At 45.1% G+C, this 22,445-nt stretch overlaps 1 protein-coding gene across 1 annotated transcript in view; it reads left to right on the forward strand.

Annotated features, from left to right (window-relative positions):
• The window catches only part of LOC112262776 (single-stranded DNA-binding protein 2), a 126,830-nt gene that overhangs the window by 98,385 nt on the left and 6,000 nt on the right, over positions 1-22,445 (forward strand). The window contains exons 5-11 of the mRNA XM_042331474.1: positions 2,615-2,704; positions 18,868-18,927; positions 19,185-19,248; positions 19,328-19,398; positions 19,636-19,703; positions 22,176-22,224; positions 22,377-22,412. Coding sequence (XP_042187408.1) covers positions 2,615-2,704; positions 18,868-18,927; positions 19,185-19,248; positions 19,328-19,398; positions 19,636-19,703; positions 22,176-22,224; positions 22,377-22,412 — 438 coding nt within the window. The remainder of the gene's footprint in view (positions 1-2,614; positions 2,705-18,867; positions 18,928-19,184; positions 19,249-19,327; positions 19,399-19,635; positions 19,704-22,175; positions 22,225-22,376; positions 22,413-22,445) is intronic.

Here is a 22,445-nt window from a genome sequence, read left to right on the forward strand (position 1 = left end):
AGTCTGACCTAAAAAAATCAGCCAGCGGAAACTTCAGAGTTTGGGTCTGTCTCACAGTCTATGCTGAAGGAGGGAGAGGTAGAGGATGAAGAGAGAGGAGGAAGGAAGAGGGGGAGAGAGGACGACAGAGAGATGACAGGAAAGTGTGGAGGGGTGGAGAGAGAGGCAGAGAAGAGGGAGAGAGGGAGTGAGAAGATATGCAGACAAACAGCAAGAAACTGCATTTACTGAAATGTTTATTGTTTTGCGGACCACGTTCGATACAAAGCTGCTGATACTGATACTTTTTATTTATGACTATTAACAGTTGATAGTATACATTAGAAGAATCCTATATGTTGTCTGTGCAGAGAAACCATAACTAACAGGTGGAGGTTGTATTTGTGGTATTGGAATGTTTGGGAGACTGTGGTGTGTGGGAAGGGTGTAGACTGTCTTCCCTATCACTCACCAATGTGTCGGACCACTCACCACCTCTTTGCGGGCCGCCAGCATCTCGCCTCTATCCCCTACCTCTGAACCTTGACCCTTAATTACGCTCCTGTCCGTGTCCATCTCCCTGCCTCCCTGCCCATAGCTGTTGCCTGGTGGTGTATTGGGGAGTTTGTACTATAGCACAGGAAGCAGTCCAAGGCAGTGGTGAAACGTGCCCGCGCCACCCGTCTGAGAGAGAACAATATAAAGAGTAAAAATAACCTGGGCGGCTGGCCTGCCACGATGCCACAGTGCCAGGTCAGGAACACACACAGGAAAGAGCCCACAGAGACAGAGGATGGAGGGGAGACTCGTTTGATCACGACATGATAACAAACTGGGCTACTGTTATGATCTGCTCCTGTATAATAGGTAGTCATGGGCTGGATTATAGGGAGTCATGAGCTGGATTATAGGTAGTCATGAGCAGGATTATAGGTAGTCATGAGCTGGATTATAGGTAGTCATGAACTGGATTATAGGTATTCATGGCCTGGATTATAGGTAGTCATGTCCTGAATTATAGGCAGACATTTCCTGAATTATAGGTAGTCATGTCCTGGATTATAGGTAGTCATGGGCTGGATTATAAATAGTCATGTCCTGGAATATAGGTAGATTTGGGCTGGATTATAGGTAGTCATGGGCCGGATTATAGGTAGTCATGGGCTGGATTATAGGTAGTCATGGGCTGGATTATAGGTAGTCATGTCCTGGAATATATGTAGTCTTGGGCTGGATTATAGGTAGTCATGTCCTGGAATATAGGTAGTCTTGGGCTGGATTATAGGTAGTCATGTCCTGGAATATAGGTAGTCTTGGGCTGGATTATAGGTAGTCATGGGCTGGATTATAGGTAGTCATGGGCTGGATTATAGGTAGTCATGGGCTGGATTATAGGTAGACATGGGCTGGATTATAGGTAGTCATGGGCTGGATTATAGGTAGTCATGTCCTGGAATATATGTAGTCTTGGGCTGGATTATAGGTAGTCATGTCCTGGAATATAGGTAGTCTTGGGCTGGATTATAGGTAGTCATGGGCTGGATTATAGGTAGTCATGGGCTGGATTATAGGTAGACATGGGCTGGATTATAGGTAGTCACGGGCTGGATTATAGGTAGTCTTGTCCTGGATTATAGGTAGTCATGTCCTGGAATATAGGTAGTCTTCGGCTAGATTATAGGTAGTCATGGGCGGGATTATACATTGTCATGGGCTGGATTATAGGTAGTCATGGGCTGGATTATAGGTAGTCACGGGCTGGATTATAGGTAGTCATGGCCTGGATTATAGGTAGTCATGGGCTGGATTATAGGTAGTCATGTCCTAGAATACATGTAGTCATGGGCTGGATTATAGGTAGTCATGTCCTGAATTATAGGTAGACATTTCCTGAATTATAGGTAGTCATGTCCTGGATTATAGGTAGTCATGTCCTGGAATATAGGTAGTCATGGGCTGGATTATAGGTAGTCATGGGCTGGATTATAGGTAGTCATGTCCTGGATTATAGGTAGTCATGTCCTGAATTATAAGTAGACATTTCCTGAATTATAGGTAGTCATGTCCTGGATTATAGGTAGTCATGTCCTGGATTATAGGTAGTCATGTCCTGGATTATAGGTAGTCATGGGCTGGATTATAGGTAGTAATGTCCTGGAATATATGTAGTCATGGGCTGGATTATAGGTAGTCATGGGCTGGATTATAGGTAGTCATGTCCTGGAATATAGGTAGTCATGTCCTAGAATATATGTAGTCATGGGCTGGATTATAGGTAGTCATGTCCTGGATTATAGGTAGACATTTCCTGAATTATAGGAAGTCATGTCCTGGATTATAGGTAGTCATGTCCTGGAATATATGTAGTCATGGGCTGGATTATAGGTATTCATGGGCTGTATTACAGGTAGTCATGGGCTGGATTATAGGTAGTCAGTGGCTGGATTAGTTGTAGTCATGGGCTGGATTATAGGTAGTCATCGGCTGGATTATGGATTTTCCTAGGGTTCAGTGTCTCCTGGTGTTGGAAATTTGGATGTCTTTGGACCTTTTCTACATGAGTGTGTTAACAGTTACCGCCTCACTGATACACCATCCTCATGACCTAACCTGACTTTGTGTGTGTGTCTTCCAGAGTGCAGCAGCAGCTCCCAGTCCCATACTTGGAAACCTTCCCCCAGGAGAGGGAATGCCAGTGGGACCCGTACCTCCAGGATTCTTCCAGGTACACACACACATACACACACAAACACACACATACATACAGTATATACAGTTGAAGTCAGAAGTTTACATACTCTTAGGTTGGAATCATTAAAACTCGATTTTCAACCACTCCACAAATTTATTGTTAACAAACTATGGTTTTGGCAAGTCGGTTAGGACATCTACTTTGTGCATGACACAAGTAATATTTCCAACAATTGTTTACAGACAGATTATTTCACTTCCAATTCACTGTATCACATTTCCAGTGGGTCAGAAGTTTACATACACTAAGTTGAATGTGCCTTTAAACAACTTCCAGAAAATTATGTCATGGCTTTAGAAGCTTCTGATAAGTTAATTGACATAATTTGAGTCAATTGGAGATGTACCTGCGGATGTATTTCAAGGTCTACCTTCAAACTCTGTGCCTCTTTGCTTGACATCATGGGAAAATCAAAAGAAATCAGCCAAGACCTCAGAAACAAAATTGTAGACCTCCACAAGTCTGGTTCATCCTTGGGAGCAATTTCCAAATGCCTGAAGGTACCACGTTCATCTGTACAAACAATAGTACACAAGTATAAACTCCATGGGACCACGCAGCCACCATACCGCTCAGGAAGGAGACGCGTTCTGTCTCCTAGAGATGAACGTGCTTTGGTGCGAAAAGTGCAAATCAAGGATGGCATCATGAGGGAAGGAAAATTCTGTGGATATATTGAAGCAACGTCTCAAGACATCAGTCAGGAAGTTAAAGCTTGGTTGCAAATGGATCTTCCAAATGGACAATGATCCCAAGCATACTTCCAAAGTTGTGGCAAAATGGCTTAAGGACAACAAAGTCACAGTATCGGAGTGGCCATCACAAAGCCCTGACCTCAATCCTATAGAAAATTGGTGGGCAGAACTGAAAAAGCGTGTGCGTGCAAAGGCCTACAAATCTGGAGGTTTACACCATCTCTGTCAGGAGGAATGGGCCAGAATTCACCAAACGTATTGTGGGAATGTCACGTCCTGACCTTAGTTCCTTTTGTTGATTTGTTCTTGTGATTGAGAACCATACTTAGGTAGCCTGTTTTCCCACTCTTGTTTGTGGGAAAACTTTTTTCTCCCCAATTTCGTGGTATCCAATTGTTTTTAGTAGCTACTATCTTCTCTCATAGCTACAACTCCCGTACGGGCTCGGGAGAGATGAAGGTTGAAAGTCATGCGTCCTCCGATACACAACCCAACCAAGCCGCACTGCTTCTTAACACAGCGCCATCCAACCCGGAAGCCAGCCACACCAATGTGTCAGAGGAAACACAGTGCACCTGGGAACCTTGGTTAGCGCGCACTGCGCCCGGCCTGCCACAGGAGTCGCTGGTGTGCGATGAGACAAGGATTTCCCTACCGGCCAAACCCTCCCTAACCCGGACGACGCTAGGTCAATTTTGCATCGTCCCACGGACCTCCCAGTCGGTTACGACAGAGCCTGGGCGCGAACCCAAAGTCTCTGGTGGCACAACTGGCGCTGCAGTACAGCGCCCTTAACCACTGCACCACCCGGGAGGCCCTAGTGCAATAAATATGATGAACACTTACCACGCTGCATATTGGTCTGATATTTCCTACTCCTCCTCAGACGACGAAGAGATTCGTTACAGAAACACCCACCACAACTGGACCAAGCAGCGTGGTAACCAGGAGCAGAGGGTTCTGGACTCCTGGACATGGGAGGAGATTTTGGACGGTAGGGGACCCTGGGCACAGGCTGGGGAATATTGCTGCCCAAGGGAAGAGCTGGAGGCAGCTAAAGCCGAGCGGCCACGTTATGAGGAGTTAGCACGGCAGTGCAACAGGGACAAGAGGCAGCCCCAAAAATGTATTGGGGGGGGGGCACACGGGGAGTGTGGCACACGGGGAGTGTGGCTAAGTCAGGTAGGAGACCTGAGCCAACTCCCCGTGCTTACCGTGGTGAGAGGTGGACCGGGCAGGCACTGTGTTATGCCAGTGCGCAGGCATAGCCCGGTGCGCTACATCGCAGCTCCTCGTATCGGCCGGGCTAGAGTGGGCATCGAGCCATTAGCAATGAAGCCGGCTCAGCACATCTGGTCTCCAGTGCGTCTCCTCTGCCCGGGTTATATGGCACCAGCCCTACGCACGGTGTCCCCGGTTCGCCAGCACAGCCCAATGCGGTCTGTTCCACCCCGCCGCACTTGCCGGCTACGGGGAGTATCCAGCCAGGACAGGTTGTGCATGCTCGGTGCTCGAGACCTCCAGTGCGCCTCCACGGTCCAGTCCATCCGGTGCCTTCTCCACGCACCAGGCCTCCTGTGGCAGCCCTGGGCACCAGGCTGTCTCTCCGTCTCCTCCCTCCAGGTGCTCCCGCCTGTCCAGCACTTCCAGAGTCTCCCTCCTGTCCAGCGCTTCCAGAGTCTCCCTCCTGTCCAGCGCTTCCAGAGTCTCCCTCCTGTCCAACGCTTCCAGAGTCTCCCTCCTGTCCAGCTCTTCCAGAGCCGCCCGTCAGTCAGGAGCCGCCCGTCAGTCAGGAGCTGCCAGAGCCGCCTGTCAGTGTGGAGCTGCCAGAGCCGCCTGTCAGTCAGCTGCTGCCAGAGCCGCCCGTCAGTCAGGAGCTGCCAGAGCCGCCCGTCAGTCAAGAGCTGCCAGAGCCACCCGTCAGTCAGTAGCTGCCAGAGCCATCCGTCAGTCAGGAGCTGCCAGAGCCACCCGTCAGTCAGGAGCTGCCAGAGCCACCCGTCAGTCAGGAGCTGCCAGAGCCGCCCGTCACTCCGGATTCTCCCGTCTATTCGGGGCCCGCTGCAAGGGTCCCCAGTCCGAGGTTGGCAGCGAGGTTTGCCGCTCCTAAGGCGCCACCTAAGTGGGCCGAGACTAAGGTGGAGTGGGGTCCACGTCCCGCGCCAGAGCCGCCACCGTGGACAGATGCCCACTCAGACCCTCCCCTATGGCGTTTTGCGGCCGGAGTCCACACCTTTGGGGGGGTGCTGTCACGTCCTGACCTTAGTTCCTTTTGTATGTTTCTATTTTAGATTGGTCAGGGCGTGAGTTGGGGTGGGCACTCTGTTTTGTTCTTGTGTTTGTATTTCTATGTGTTTTGTCTGGTATGGTTCCCAATCAGAGGCAGCTGTCAATCGTTGTCTCTGATTGAGAACCATACTTAGGTAGCCTGTTTTCCCCCTCTTGTTTGTGGGTGGTTATTTTCCGTTTCAGTGTTTTTCACCATTCGGGACTGTTTCGTTTTTTCTTTATTCGCTTGTTTGTTTGTTTCCTGTGTTCAGTGTAATAAATATGACGAACACTTACCACACTGCATATTGGTCCGATATTTCCTACTCCTCCTCAGACGACGAAGAGATTCGTTACAGGGAAGCTTGTGGAAGGCTACCTGAAACGTTTTACCCATGTTAAACAATATAAAGGCAATGCTACCAAATACTAATTGAGTGTATATAAACTTCTGACCCACTGGGAATGTGATGACAGAAATACAAACTGAAATAAATTATTATCTCTACTATTATTCTGACATTTCACATTCTTAAAATCAAGTGGTGATCCTAACTGACCTAAAACAGGGAATTTTTACTAGGATTAAATGTCAGAAATTGTGAAAAACTGAGTTTAAATGTATTTGGCTAAGGTGTATTTGAATATATAAAGCAGAAAAGGGGTCTTCCCTGTGCTGTGGCTGAATGGGCTACAGGGAAGTATTTAGTGTGCACACTCAGATTGGTGTGCATCATTGCGGTGGCCATAAAGTTCCTGCCGTGTGTGTGAGAGACATAGATAGGTTGGCTATCAGATGAGTAATTACAGAGTAAGACCAACAGAACACCCTGTCCTACAGCCAACGCACACACCACAGACACCAGGGAGCTCTCGCTCTCTTTTTCCCTCTCTACTCTCACTGTTGTCAGATGTGTCATTAATAGCAACCCCTTGTCTTCAGGACACTGGTTTTGAGTGGGAGCAGAAGAGGTGGAAGGGTATGGCTAGAATAGTTGAGTGGAGAGTTGATATGGAACTGCAGAAAAAGGAAAATCTGGTGCTGAATTGAAGTGTATGTGCTAGAGAAGGCTACCTGTACTTCATCCTCTTATTGGCAGCCTTACAACAACACTGACATGCTCACAGACACTAATTCATACATGAACCTGTAGATAGGAGTTGATTTGATGTGTGCATTTTTATTTAACTAGGAAAGTCAGTTAAGAACAAATTCTTATTTTCAATGACTGCCTAGGAACAGTGGGTTAACTGCCTGTTCAGGGGCAGAACAACAGATGTGTACCTTGTCAGCTCGGGGATATGAACTTGCAACCTTTCGGTTACCGGTCCAACGCTCTTAACCACTAGGCTACCCTGCCGCCCCAGTGTGTGTGTTCTTTGTCGTTTATTTTTTATTTATTTTGCAATATATGTCATTGAGAAAAATATACATTTCATAGTCACGTCTTTTTTTTGGTCAGTAGGTGTGCAACATAACATGTGGTGGTGTGTTGGACACTTACTCATATAGTTAGAGAGGTATATAGAATCTGTCTGCATTCCTGATTACTGTAACCATTAGCTAATCTGTGTAATTTTGACAAACTCTAGCCCACTTGTTTTGCAAACATGGTCCTCTTTTATCAATTGCTGTGCATATCAATGGACAATTCATGAATTCTTTCAAATGAATATGTAGCTTAAAGTTCTGTTTGTATTTGTATTTATTTTTGCAGTAAAGATGGTGACGCTACAATTGTTTTTCCACCACCCTGCGTGACGTTTTGAGAACCATGTAAATCTCTCTAGGACAAGGTGAATTTTATCAATATATTTGCCTGTATTTACCCCACAACAATAGAACACTAATTAGCTGCTAATGTGGCTATCATAAAGAACTACAAATGCCAAGATCTGGACGAGACTGCCGAATTGAGGCAAAGTTAAGAATATCTGGATTAACTATCTAATGTTAGTTACATTTTGCAATGAATAAATTTGCAACATTTCTTTAAATGAACAATTTTGTGAATTGTCTTGTGCAAGTTTTAAATTGACACAATACCTGTTAGCAAAGGTGTCCACTAGCTAGAGATGATGTGTATGAGCTTGCAGGGATTTGTAGTCTTGCATGATATCTACTTTGACGCTGATTAGCTTTTTTGAATCTGTGAATAAATAGAGCCAAATATATTAGTTACCTTGTTCGAGAGAGATTTATATGGTTATCAGAACGTCATGCCAGGCTAAGCCTACATGAAACACAGCCCATATTTGAAGTGTTTCTCAAATTACCTATGGGAAAAATGAATGGTGGAGAAACGATTCGAACCATTTCCCTGTTTGACCACTAGGTTTTCTGGGTATTATGACACCTCCACTGTGGGGCTCTATCGGCCTATATCTAAAAATATACACAGCCTATTGATATATATATATACATTATTTTAATATCAAGACACTGTAAAGTCCATTATCCCCCTGAAGAGTATTTATTAGGCTGTTTGAGAAGGTGTGTTGTGTAAAATGTAAAAATGTAAAAATCCAATACTTTACCTTGTGTGCAGTACAAATCACATTATTGACCCCTCCATCGAGACGTCCCCTGAATGCCCATCTGCTAGCCTGCTAGTCGCGGCCCGCTAGCTGTCTAGAGCATATTGGACTGTTAGCTGAAGAGATCCATAAACCAATTTCTTGGGCCACTATACCTATTTTGCCAATTGGACTGGACGCCTTTACTACATAAAACCTTACTAATCCATCACGACTGGTCTGCCAACGTAACCGCACGAGGAGGCTCTGCACGAGGAGGCTACAGACTTCTTCTGTGCCGACGTCCCTCTAAGGCCTTTCTGCTAACTTGCTAGCCCCGGCCCGTTAGTTAGCTGTTTGAATCGCCTTGTCTCCAGCCAGCATAACTACACACTGGACCCCTATGATCACTTGGCCTAATGTCAATATGCCTTGTCCATTGCTGTTCTGGTTAGTGATTATTGTCTTATTTCACTGTAGAGCCTCTAGCCCTGCTCAATATGCCTTAGTTAACCTGTTAGTTCCACCTCCCACACATGCGGTGACATCACCTGGTTTAAATTATGTTTCTAGAGACAATATCTCTCTCATCATCGCACAATGCCTAGGTTTACCTCCACTGTAATAATTCAGGATATAATTCACATCCTACCATACCTTTGTCTGTACATTATGCCTTGAATCTATTATATCGCACCCAGAAACCTTTTACGCTCTGTTCCGAACCTACTAGACGACCAGTTCTTATAGCCTTTAGCTGTACCCTTATCCTACTCCTTCTCTGTTCCTCTGGTGATGTAGAGGTTAATCCAGGCCCTGCAGTGCCTTTGCTCCACTCCTATTCACAAGGTGCTCTCATTTGTTGACTTCTGTAACCATAAAGCCTTGGTTTCATGCATGTTAACATTAGAAGCCTCCTCCCTAAGTTTGTTTTATTCACTGCTTTAGCACACTCTGCCAACTTGGATGTCCTAGCCATGTCTGAAACCTGGCTTAGGAAGACCACCAAAAACCCTGACATTTCCATCCCTAACTATAACATTTTCCAACAAGATAGAACTGCCAAAGGGGGAGGAGTTGCAATCTACTGCAGAGAGAGCCTGCAGAGTTCTGTCTTACATTCCAGGTCTGTACCCAAACAATTCGAGCTTCTACTTTTAAAAATCCACCTTTCCAGAAACAAGTCTCTCACCGTTGCCACTTGCTATAGACCACCCTCTGTCCCCAGCTGTGCCCTGGACACCATATGTGAATTGATTGCCCCCCATCTATCTTCAGAGCTCGTGCTGCTAGGTGACCTAAACTGGGACATTCTTAACACCCCGGCCATCGTACAATCTAAGCTTAATGCCCTCAATCTCACACAAATTATCAATGAATCTACCAGGTACAACCCCAAATCCGTAAACACGGGCACCCTCATAAATATCATCCTAACCAATTTGCCCTCCAAATACACCTCTGCTGTTTTCAACCAAGATCTCAGCGATCACTGCCTCATTGCCTGCATCCGTAATGGGTCTGCGGTCAAGCGACCATCCCTCATCACTGTCAAGCGCTCCCTAAAACACTTCAGCGAGCAGGCCTTTCTAATCGACCTGGCCCAGGTATCCTGGAAGGATATTGACCTCATCCCGTCAGTAGAGGATGCCTGGTTATTCTTAAAAAGTGCTTTCCTCACCATCTTAAATAAGCATGCCCCATTCAAAAAAATGTAGAACCAGGAACAGATATAGCCCTTGTTTCACTCCAGACATGACCAGCACAAAAACATCTTGTGGCATACTGCATTAGCATCGAATAGCCCCCGTAATATGCATCTTTTCAGGGAAGTTAGGAACCAATATACACAGGCAGATAGGAAAGCTAAGTCTAGTTTTTTCAAACAGGAATTTGCATCCTGTTGCACAAACTCAAAAAAGTGTTGGGACGCTGTAAAGTCCATGGAGAATAAGAGCACTTCCTCCCAGCTGCCCACTGCACTGAGGCTAGAAAACACTGTCACCACCGATAAATCCACGATAATTGAGAATATCAATAAGCATTTTTCTATGGCTGGCCATGCTTTCCATCTGGCTACCCCTACCCCGGTCAACAGCCCTGCACCCCCCACAGCAACTCGCCCAAGCCTCCCCATTTCTCCTTCACCCAAATCCAGATAGCTGATGTTCTGAAAGAGCTGCAAAATCTGGACCCCTACAAATCAGCCAGACAATCTGGACCCTCTCTTTCTAAAATGACCTGCCGAAATTGTTGCCACCCCTATTACTAGCCTGTTCAACCTCTCTTTCATATAGTCTGAGATTCCCAAAGATTGGAAAGCTGCCACGGTTATCCCCCTCTTCAAATGGTGAGACACTCTAGACCCAAACTGCTACAGACCTATATCTATCCTACCCAGCCTTTCTAAAGTCTTCGAAAGCCAAGTTAACAGATTACCGACCATTTCGAATCCCACTGTACCTTCTCCGCTATGCAATCTGGTTTCAGAGCTGGTCATGGGTGCACCTCAGCCACGCTCAAGGTCCTAAATGATATCATAAACGCCATCGATAAGAGACCATACTGTGCAGTCGTATTCATCGACCTGGCCAAGGCTTTTTACTCTGTCAATCACCACATTCTTATCGGCAGACTCAACAGCCTTGGTTTCTCAAATTACTGCCTCGCCTGGTTCACCAACTACTTTTCTGATAGAGTTCAGTGTGTCAAATCGGAAGGCTTGTTGTCCGGACCTTTGTCCGGCAGTCTCTATTGGGGTGCCACAGGGTTCAATTCTCGGGCCGACTCTCTTCTCTGTATACATCAATGATGTCGCTCTTGCTGCTGGTGATTCTCTGATCAACCGCTATGCAGACGACACCATTCTGTATACTTCTGGCCCTTCTTTGCTGTGTTAACTATCCTCCAGACGAGCTTCAATGCCATACAACTCTCCTTCCGTGGCATCTAACTGCTCTTAAATGCAAGTAAAACTAAATGCATGCTCTTCAACCGATCGCTGCCTGCACCTGCCCGCCCGTACAGCATCACTGTTCTGACTTAGGTATTTGTAGTTGTCCACATGTTCTAAGTGTCTGGTTAGACTGTAAACTCTCCTTCCAAACTCACATTAAGCATCTCCAATCCAAAGTTAAATCTAGAATCGGCTTCCTATTTCACAAAAAAGCATCCTTCACTCATGCTGCCAAACATACCCTCGTAAAACTGACTATCCTACCGATCCTCGACTTCGGCGATGTAATTTACAAAATAGCCTTCAACACTCAACTCAACAAATTGGATGCAGTCTATCACAGTGCCGTCCGTTTTGTCACCAAAGCCCCATATACTACCCACCACTGTGACATGTACGCTCTCATTGGCTGGCCATCGCTTCATACTCCTCGCCAAAACCACTGGCTACAGGACATCTACAAGTCTTTGCTAGGTAAATCCACGCCTTATCTCAGCTCACGGGTTACCATAGCAACACCCACCCGTAGCACGTGCTCCAGCAGGTATATTTCACTGGTCACTCCCAAAGCCAATTCATCCTTTGGCCGCCTTTCCTTCCATTTCTCTGCTGCCAATGACTGGAACGAACTGCAAAAATCACTGAAGCTGGAGACTCATATCTCCCTCACTAACTTTAAGCACCAGCTGTCAGAGCAGCTCACAGATCACTGCACCTGTATATAGCCCATCTGTACATAGCCCAACTGTAAATAGCCCATCCAACTACCTCATCCCCATACTGTATTTATTTTGCTCCTTTGAACCCCAGTATCTCTACTTCCACATTCATCTTCTGCACATCTATCACTCCAGTGTTTAATTGCTATATTGTAATTACTTCGCTACTATGGCCTATTTATTGCCTTACCTCCCTTATCTCACCTCATTTGCACACACTGTGTATAGACTTTTTCGACTGTATGTTTGTTTATTCCATGTATAACTCTGTGTTGTTGTATGTGTCGAACTGCTTTGCTTTATCTTGGCCAGGTCACAGTTGATAATGAGAACTTGTTCTCAACTAGCCTACCTGGTTAAATAAAGGTTAAATAAAAAAAGGTACACACAAAATTGTGGGAGAACCTTATCTAAGAGTATGAATTACATTGTTTGAGAAGGTTTGTATTTATTAAGGATTTTTATTTATTAAGGATCCCCATTAGCTGCTGCCTGGGGCCCAGTAACATTAAGGCAGTTATATACAATTTAAAATAATGTATTTAAAATAAATTACATTAGATTACATTTCATAACACTTTTCACAACACATTAAGTGTGTTCCCTCAGGTCACTACTCTATTACCACATATCTACAATACAAAATCTGTGTGTGTGTGTGTGTGTTCACAATCCTAAGAAACCTGCCTACACCTTGTTTGAAGTACAATAGACAGACCAACATAGCTCTATAGTAGCTATGTGCTGGAAAACGTGAAGTAGACATGGTGGTGCTCAGACCAATGCCAATACTTCTCTCTTAAAACAGTTTTTTCTTTCTAATTTCCAGGATTTTTACACTGGAAGGTGATTTTACTAAATTATAATACAACATAACACAGCAATAAAAGTAAATTAGCCTGTCACAGAGATAAAAAGGGAGAGAGTGAAAGTCTGACAGGAGATCCTCTCAGAGTAGAGATAACGCCTTGCGTTCATGCTCATAGAAATACAACAGGTAGAACAGATTGGACTTGGTGCTTCAATAGGAATGTTGTCTAGAAAAATGTGAAACATGCATAAAATTGTTTATTGTTCTTGAAACGGGAACAAGAAAGGAATCTGCATATGATCATTTTCAATTGGAATGCAGTACTATTCATTCCACATGTATACAACTACTACATTTCGTACCCTTTTTTCCTGGGCTTCCAGGCATTTACTCATTCATCAACATGGATGCCGGCATGAAGACTGTGTGGCTTGTTGGGCATTCGTGAATCCACTGGTTGGAGAAGCTTGCCAGGGAGGTTGGTAGTCATCACAACCTTTCAATTGATTAGGTGACTCGGGGAGTGAGGAATGAAGTGGGGCAAACTGCTCCATGTTCTGCGCCAGCAGAGGTGCTGCTGCTCCCCCTGACATCATAGTCATCCACCTCGGTGGAAATGACTTGGGACACACAAAGGGGACAGCCCTGGTGTGTCAGATGCGACCGGATTTGGAGGTAGTCACCCGAATGTTCCCTGGGACAACAGTGGTCTACTCTGACATTGCGCAGCGGAGGAGTTGGATGTTCCAGTGGGAGGAGATCAACAAGCGCATAGAGATGGCCCGATGCTCTGTCAACCAGCAGGTGTTTTAATTTCTTGCTTATAGGCTCATGCCCACAATCCACCACTCTGCCATTAAGCACTGTATCCCTGGGCACTACCGTAGGGATGGCGTGCATCTCACGGATGAGGGCAACAACCTCTTCCTTTAGAGTCTGAGAGCAGGTCTCTCCTCCGTCCTAGCAAGATTCACGCAGTTGTACACACCACCACACTCACTGCCACTTGCCTGCCACTCCACAAACCCAAAGGCTCTTTTAAGAGCCACCTAATAAATGAAAATATGTGTGTGTGTGTCGGGAAGGGGCTGTCATAACTATAAACTAAATAATGGTCAAAATGTATCCTCCGGGAGGTGAACCCACAATCTTCAGATCCACAGGCGGTACATCTCTAACCATTACACTAGGAACGCTGTTCTTAAAACATTGACTTTGACAGACCATTTAAATGGACAGTCTGGAAGCGTTAGGGTGGCTGGAGTCTTTGACAGGGCCTTCGTCTGACACCGCCTGATATAGAGGTCCTGGATGGCAGGAAGCTTTGCCCCGGTGATGTACTGGGCCATAAGCACAACCCTCTGTAGTGCCTTGCGGTCAGTGGCCGAGCAGTTGCCATACCAGGCAGTGATGCAACCAGTCAGGATGCTCTCGATGGTGCAGCTGTAAAACCTTTTGAGGATCTGAGGACCTATGCCAAATCTTTTCAGTCTCCTGATGGGGAATTGGTTTTGTTGTGCTCTCTTCACGACTGTCTTGGTGTGCATGGTCAGTATTAGTTTGTTGGTGATGTGGACGCCAAGGAACTTGAAGCTTTCAACCTGCTCCACTACAGCCCCAGCGATGAGAATGGGGGCGTGCTCAGTCCTCCTTTTCCTGTAGTCCACACTCATCTCCTTGGTCTTGATCATGTTGAGGGAGAGTTTGTTGTCCTTGCACCACACAGTCAGGTCTCTGACCTCCTCCCCATAGGCTGTCTCGTCTGTGATCAGGCCTACCACTGTTGTGTCATTGGCAAACTTAATGATGGTGTTGTAGTCGTGCTTGGCCATGCAGTCATGAGTGAACAGGGAGTACAGGAGAGGACTGAGGGGCTCCCGTGTTGAGGATCAGTGTGGCGGATGTGTTGTTACCTACCCTTACCACCTGGGGGTGGCCCATCAGGAAGTCCGGGATCCAGTTGCAGAGAGAGGTGTTTAGTCCCAGGGTCTTTAGCTTAGTGATGAGCTTTGATGGCACTATGGTGTTGAACGCTGAGCTGTAGTCAATGAATAGCATTCTCACATAGATGTCCCATTTGTTCAGGTGTGAAAGGGCAGTGTGGAGTCCAATAGAGATTGCATCATCTGTGGATCTGTTGGGTCTAGGGTTTCTGGGATAATGGTGTTGTGAGCCATGACCAGCCTTTCAAATCACTTCATGGCTACAGATGTGAGTGCTACAGGTTGGTAGTCATTTAGGCAGGTTACCTTTGTGTTCTTGGGCACAGGGACTATAGTGGACTACTTGAAACATGTTGGTATTACAGACTCAGACAGGGAGAAGTTGAAAATGTCAGTGAAGACACTCGCTAGTCAGTGAAGACACGTCCTGGTAATCCGCCTGGCCCAGCGGCCTTGTGAATGTTGACCTATTTAAAGGTCTTACACACATCGGCTGCGGAGAGCGTGATCACACAGTCATCCGGAACAGCTGATGCTCTCATGCATGTTTCAGTGTTGCCTCGAAGTGAGCATAGAAGTACTTTAGCTCGTCTGGTAGGCTCGTGTCGCTGGGCAGCTCTCGGCTGTGCTTCCCTTTGTAGTCTGTAATAGTTTGCAAGTCCTGCCACATCCGACCAGCGTCAGAGCCGGTGTACTACGATTCGATCTTAGTCCTGTATTGACACTTTGCCTGTTTGATGGTTCGTCGGAGGGCATTGCGGGATTTCTTATAAGCTTCCGGGTTAGAGTCCCGCTCCTTGAAAGCGGCAGCTCTAACCTTTAGCTCAGTGCAGATGTTGCCTGTAATCCATGGCTTCTGGTTTAGGTATGTACATACAGTCACTGTGGGGACAGCAGAGAGGGGTTTTGATTAATCTGGCCCTTTGTACACCGGGCTATGGTCCATCATGTCATCGGGCAAAAGCGAAGAGGGAAGGTAGATAAAGAGTTTTTATCAAAATCAATCACTTTTGCATGTGAAAACACAGAATCCTACTCATTACTACAAATGCTTAATGACATCCGTTTTGTTTTGAGCCGATGAAGTCGTCGGACAGAGCTGGGCACCTGGCTCACGCCCGGGAGGCAGTCCGGTTCCAATGCAATCAACTTTCAGCAGGTGCAAAACACACCTACATGGGCACCCGGGCGAGATGAATTGTATCGCCTCAATGATTCTGATGATGTTTTACCTGGGTGCTCCTGACTACTTTTTACTTGTTTACTGTCAAGTCTGGTAAATTGTCTGATTCTAGCATTTGCACACTTGCAGTGCACAATTGAACTGAGGCTCTGTTTACATGTGTATTTGGGGTTCAACCATTGACTATATGCGGTTCATAATTAGCTTACTGTTCTTAACAAAGCAATTTGTTTTCTCAGCTATGGTTGGTGTTGTGGTCTTGATTGTTCTTAGCTGAGGAAATGTAACGTAGCTAAAAGCAGTGTTTGTCCTGTTTGGGGTCAACCATTGACTATGCGGTTCATAACTAGTTTCCCAAAGTTTGGTAGTTTTAAATTTAAAGTAACTAACGTTAGCTACTGTAGCCAGCTATGTTTAGTCTAAGAAAGTGTTTTATATTGTGATGCATGAACTGGTCAATCGCATAGCTAATGTTAGTCTTACGTTGGCCAACATTACCTAGCTAACTGGCTATCATAGCAGCCAAGGACTTTCACTATCTTATTTGTTCATATTTGTTTGTGCTCTGATGACACGCAAGTGTCTAGGTCATTTTATATTTTTAAGGGATGAAATAAAAGTGTTAAACATGAGACCATTTGCTTTTGAAACATGATAGTGCATGATCATCTCTGTTTTGTAATTAGTCAATGACCATTTCATTTGGATCCAAACGGAGAGGAAAGCATGTGGCAGAGGAGCTAGATGTCAACTAATGGATAGATCAACATTACTCCTTAGAGGTGTGTAATGGTACTGCTCCCTAGTGGGGTGTTATGGTACTGCTCCCTAGAGGTGTGTAATGGTACTGCTCCCTAGAGGGGTGTTATGGTACTGCTCCCTAGAGGTGTGTAATGGTACTGCTCCCTAGGGGTGTGTTATGGTACTGCTCCCTAGGGGTGTGTTATGGTACTGCTCCCTAGGGGTGTGTAATGGTACTGCTCCCTAGAGGTGTGTAATGGTACTGCTCCCTAGGGGTGTGGTATGGTACTGCTCCCTAGGGGTGTGTAATGGTACTGCTTCCTAGAGGTGTGTAATGGTACTGCTCCCTAGGGGTGTGGTATGGTACTGCTCCCTAGGGGTGTGTAATGGTACTGCTCCCTAGAGGTGTGTAATGGTATTGCTCCCTAGGGGTGTGTTATTATACTGCTCCCTAGGGGTGTGTTATGGTACTGCTCCCTAGGGGTGTGTTATGGTACTGCTCCCTAGGGGTGTGGTATGGTACTGCTCCATAGAGGTGTGTTATGGTACTGCTCCCTAGGAGTGTGTTATGGTACTGCTCCCTAGAGGTGTGTAATGGTACTGCTCCCTAGGGGTGTGGTATGGTACTGCTCCCTAGAGGTGTGTTATTGTACTGCTCCCTAGGGGTGTGTTATGGTACTGCTCCCTAGGGGTGTGTTATGGTACTGCTCCCTAGGGGTGTGTTATGGTACTGCTCCCTAGAGGTGTGTTATTGTACTGCTCCCTAGGGGTGTGTTATGGTACTGCTCCTTAGGGGTGTGGTATGGTACTGCTCCCTAGATGTGTGTTATTATACTGCTCCCTAGGGGTGTGTTATGGTACTGCTCCCTAGGGGTGTGTTATGGTACTGCTCCCTAGGGGTGTGGTATGTTACTGCTCCCTAGAGGTGTGTCATGGTACTGCTCCCTAGGGCTGTGTTATGTTACTGCTCCCTAGGGGTGTGTTATGGTACTGCTCCCTAGGGGTGTGGTATGGTACTGCTCCCTAGGGGTGTGTTATGATACTGCTCCCTAGGGGTGTGTTATGGTACTGCTTCCTAGGGGTGTGTTATGGTACTGCTTCCTAGGGGTGTGTTATGATACTGCTCCCTTGAGGTGTGTTACTGTACTGCTCCCTATGGGTGTGTAATGGTACTGCTCCCTAGAGGTGTGTTATGGTACTGCTCCCTAGGGGTGTGGTATGGTACTGCTCCCTAGGGGTGTGTTATGGTACTGCTCCCTGTAGCTCACATCATTGGCTGGATTTGGGTTAGTTTGAATTGAACCCAACATTTATGTGACCGTTTATTGTGTGTGGTGTGGACATTGGATAGCAGGCACACACAATAGCAAATTGATATTTCACACACAGTTCACACACATTTTAGTCCTACAGGAAACACTGATAGTTTCAAACATATACACGTAGTTAGTCATGGAAGTTGTGGAAGTGACCAGGGCCGTGCACAGAGCTTTGGACAGAGATGAAAGGGAGTTAGTTAAACGTTGCCTGTCTTTGCTAGAACCACTACCAGGGTGGGCTATATCAGCTGATTATTTAGAATGTAGGTTATGAATTAGCTAGTTAGCAAGGCTAATCTGTTAAAATAAGTAAACTAGTGTTTACTTGATTTGAATTTGTTCTGCTGCTTACAAACAGTCAAACTGCAGATGCCCCCTTCCCTGTCCCTGACTGTCAGATAACACATGCTAGCAACAGCAAAGTAACCGCCAGTAGGTGGCTTGTGCATGCAGGATGAGTGCAGCAGCTTATGGGCACCGCCGCACTTGCGGGGGCAGATCGGGCGGAGGAGGGTATTTTTAAAGATTCATTAGAACATTATGAGAAATGTTCTAGATTGATGGACAAGTTGTTACATCTAAAGTTACAATAGAGAAAGAGACTAATAATAAAATAAAAAGTAATCAGTACAAAAGGGCACTTTTTTTCATAGGCGGGCAAAGGACAGGTGCACCAGCACGTCTAGGGTCCTATCTGTGCAGGTGCCTGGTCATGATGACTGACTGTCATACTAACATCGCTAGTATTCATCATCATATACTTTATATTTTTCCAACGGTCTATCTCTATCTCCCTAACTCTACCTTCCTCTATCCCAACTCTCCCCTTTGTGTGTGTGTGTGTGTGTGTGTGTGTGTGTGTGTGTGTGTGTGTGTGTGTGTGTGTGTGTGTGTGTGTGTGTGTGTGTGTGTGTGTGTGTGTGTGTGTGTGTGTGTGTGTGTGTGTGTGTGTGTGTGTGTGTGTGTGTGTGTGTGTCTTCACAGTCGTTCATGTCGCCTCGTTACCCTGGTGGGCCCAGACCTCCTCTCAGAATACCCAATCAGGTAAGATCACTAACGCCCTCCTCAGGTTGCAATAGGAAATGTATTCTAATGTTCCATTGTACATCTGTCTATAAGACTTCTTTATATCCTGACCTGTCCTCCTTTTTATTTCACTTATATCTGCTTCTCTTTATACCTTACTTGACCACACAGTGTTTTGGCATGATTGTGTGTATAGCTCCTCATATTTAGTATATGTTAGTGATGATGTGTGATATTCTGTGATGATCATGATGATGATGATGATTTTGGCACAGGCAATGGGGGTCCCTGGTAACCAGCCTATGCTACCCAGCGGAATGGACCCCACGAGACAACAAGGTGGGTCTCTCACACATACACACCACAGACTCTTACATACACACACAGGCTGAGGGCTGATAGCTCTCTATTTTTTCAGGGCATCCAAATATGGGGGGGCCCATGCAGCGAATGACTCCCCCCAGAGGGATGGTCTCTCTTGGGCCACAGGTATGTGATCGATTGAATGAAATCTCCAGGTACAGTATGCATAACTTTAAACTCCTTCTGTCACATTTGAGCTTGTTTGTAGGTGGGTGAATATATTTGTATATATGTGTTTATATACAGTATGTACATGTGTGGTAGTATACTATGGTAGTATTTCTACTCTCCACTTGTGGAAACCTGTTTGATGTATGTGTACATTACATTATGGTCATTTGGCCTTGGGATTCTCTCTTCCAGAACTACGGTGGAGGGATGAGACCACCTCTCAATGCACTGGTTGGCCCTGGGATGCCTGGCATGAACATGTGAGCACTCTGTCATCAACACACACACGCATGCACCAGACCTGGGTTAAAATACAGTGCAAACATACAGTACATACACACACCTCAAACATAAACACACACACACACACACACACACACACACACATAGCAGTGGCGTACTGCAGTTTTGCGAGTATTATAGCTAATCTCATGCTATTCAACACCTTTTACCATGAGGCTGAGAGACAATGTTCCTGCAATACTACACATACAGTGCCTTCAGAAAGTGTTCATACCCCTTGACTTATTCCACATTTTGTTGTGTTACAGCCTGAATTCAAAATATCTCTCACCCATCTATACACAATACCCCATAATGACAAAGTGAAAACATGTTTTTAGAAATGTTTGCAAATGTATTGAAAATTAAATACAGAAATATCTAATTTACCTAAGTATTTACACCCCTGAGTCAATTCATGTTAGAATCACCTTCGGCAATGATTACAGCTGTGAGTCTTTCTGGGTAAGTCTTTAAGAGCTTGGAACACCTGGATTGTACAATATTTTTAAAATTATTATTTTAAAATTCTTCAAGCTCTGTCAAGTTGGTTGTTGAAAAAACTGTAACTAGGCCACTCATGAGCATTCAATGTCATCTTGGTAAGCAACTCGTGTATACACTGAGTGTACAAAACATTAAGAACACCTTCCTAATATTGAGTCCATGTGGAGCCCATGATCACTCCAATGCTTCCCACAGTTGAGTCAAGTTGACTGGATGTCCTTTGGGTGGTGGACCATTATTGATACACACAGGAAACTGTTGAGCGTGAAAAACCCAGTAGCGTTACAGTTCTTGAAACAAATCGGTGCGCCTGGTACTTTTTACCATACCCCATTCAGAGGGGTTGGGTTAAATGCGGAGACACATTTCAGTTGAATGCATTCAGTTGGACAACTGACTAGGTATCCCCTTTTCCCTTTCCTTTCCATTCAAAGGCCCTTCAATCTTTTGTCTTGCCCATTCACCCTCTGAATGGCACACATGCACAATCCATGTCTCAATTGCCTCAACGCTTTAAAATACTTCTTTACCCTGTCTCTTCATCTACACTGATTAAAGTGGATTTAACAAGTAACATCAATAAGGGATCATAGCTTTCACCTGGATTCACCTGGTCAGTCTATGTCATGGAAAGAGCAGGTGTTCCTAATGTTTTGTACACTCACTTTATTTGGCCTTGTGTTTTAGGTTATTGTCCTGCTGAAAGGTTCATTTGCCTCCCAGTGTCTGTTAGAAAGCATACTGAACCAGGTTTTCATTTAGGATTTTTCCTGTGCTTAGCTCTATTTCGTTTCTTTTTATCCTAAAAAGCTCCCTAGTCTTTGTCGATGACGAGCATACCCATAACATGACATAACATCCACCACCATGTTTGAAAATATGAAGTGGTACTCAGTGATGTGTTGGATTTGCCCCAAACATAAGGCTTTGTATTCAGGACATAAAGTTAATTTCTTCCGCAATTGTTTGGCGAGTTTTACTTTAGTGCGTTATTCCAAACAGGATGCATGTTTTTGAATATTTGTATTCTGTACAGGCTTACTTCTTTTCACTCTGTCATTTAGGTTAGTATTGTGGAGTAACTATAATGTTGTTGATCCATCCTCAGTTTTCTCCGATCACAGCCATTAATAAACACTGTACCTGTTTTAAAGTCACCATTTGCCTCGTGGTGAAATCCCTGAGCGGTTTCCTTCCTCTCCGGCAACTGAGTTAGGAAGGAGGCCTGTATCTTGGTAGTGACTGGGTGTATTGATACATCATCCAAAGTGTAATTATTAACTTCACCAGGCTCAAAGGGATATTCAATGCCTGCTGCTTTTTTTTACACTTTTCTACACTTTACCCTTCTTTGCGAGGCATTGAAAACCTCCCTGGTCTTTGTGGTTGAATATGTGTGTGAAATCCACTGCTCGACGAAGGGACCTTACAGATAATTGTATGTGTGGGGTACAGATATGAGGTAGTCATTAAAAAAATATTTTAAACACTATTATTGCACACAGAGTGAGTCCATGCATCTTATTATTATATACTTATATACTTGTCATAACGAAGGGGTTGACTACTTACTGGCTCAAGACTTTTCAGCTTTTAATTTTTCAAAAAACAGAATTCCACTTTGACATTATGGGGTATTGTGTGTTGGCCAGTGACACAAAATCTCAATTTAAACCATTTTAAATTCAGGCTGTAACTCAATAAAATGTGGAAAAAGTCAAAGTGTGTGAATACTTTCTGAAGGCACTGTATTGCCATGGGGTGGAGAGAGAAATAAGCAGTTTTATAGCTGATATCCTGTTATTCTACACATTTTGCCATGAGGCTGAGAGAAAATGTTGCAGTTTTACAGCTATTTTTCTGTCATTCTAAACATTTTTGCCATGGCTTATGGTTCATGGTTAAAAAACTAAAGTGTGTGTGTGTGTGGGTGTGTATTCTAGGGGCCCTGGTGGGGGTAGACCTTGGCCAAATCCTCCAAATGCCAACTCGGTGAGTACAGAAAAACACTGTAACACAACCACCATGACAGATACTTAAATAAACCACAATTACAATAAATGGTCATACATTTATCACAGAGAGGGTTTAAATAAAGAAAAATGTTCTTCTCTCTCTCCTCCCCACCCCCTCTCTGTCTATAGATCCCATACTCCTCTGCGTCTCCAGGGAGTTATGTGGTATGTGACTAGAAGTTGGTTCTCTATATTTGC

The sequence above is a fragment of the Oncorhynchus tshawytscha genome, linkage group LG12 (genome assembly GCF_018296145.1).
Source record: "Oncorhynchus tshawytscha isolate Ot180627B linkage group LG12, Otsh_v2.0, whole genome shotgun sequence".
NCBI classification, from domain to species: Eukaryota; Metazoa; Chordata; class Actinopteri; order Salmoniformes; family Salmonidae; genus Oncorhynchus; species Oncorhynchus tshawytscha.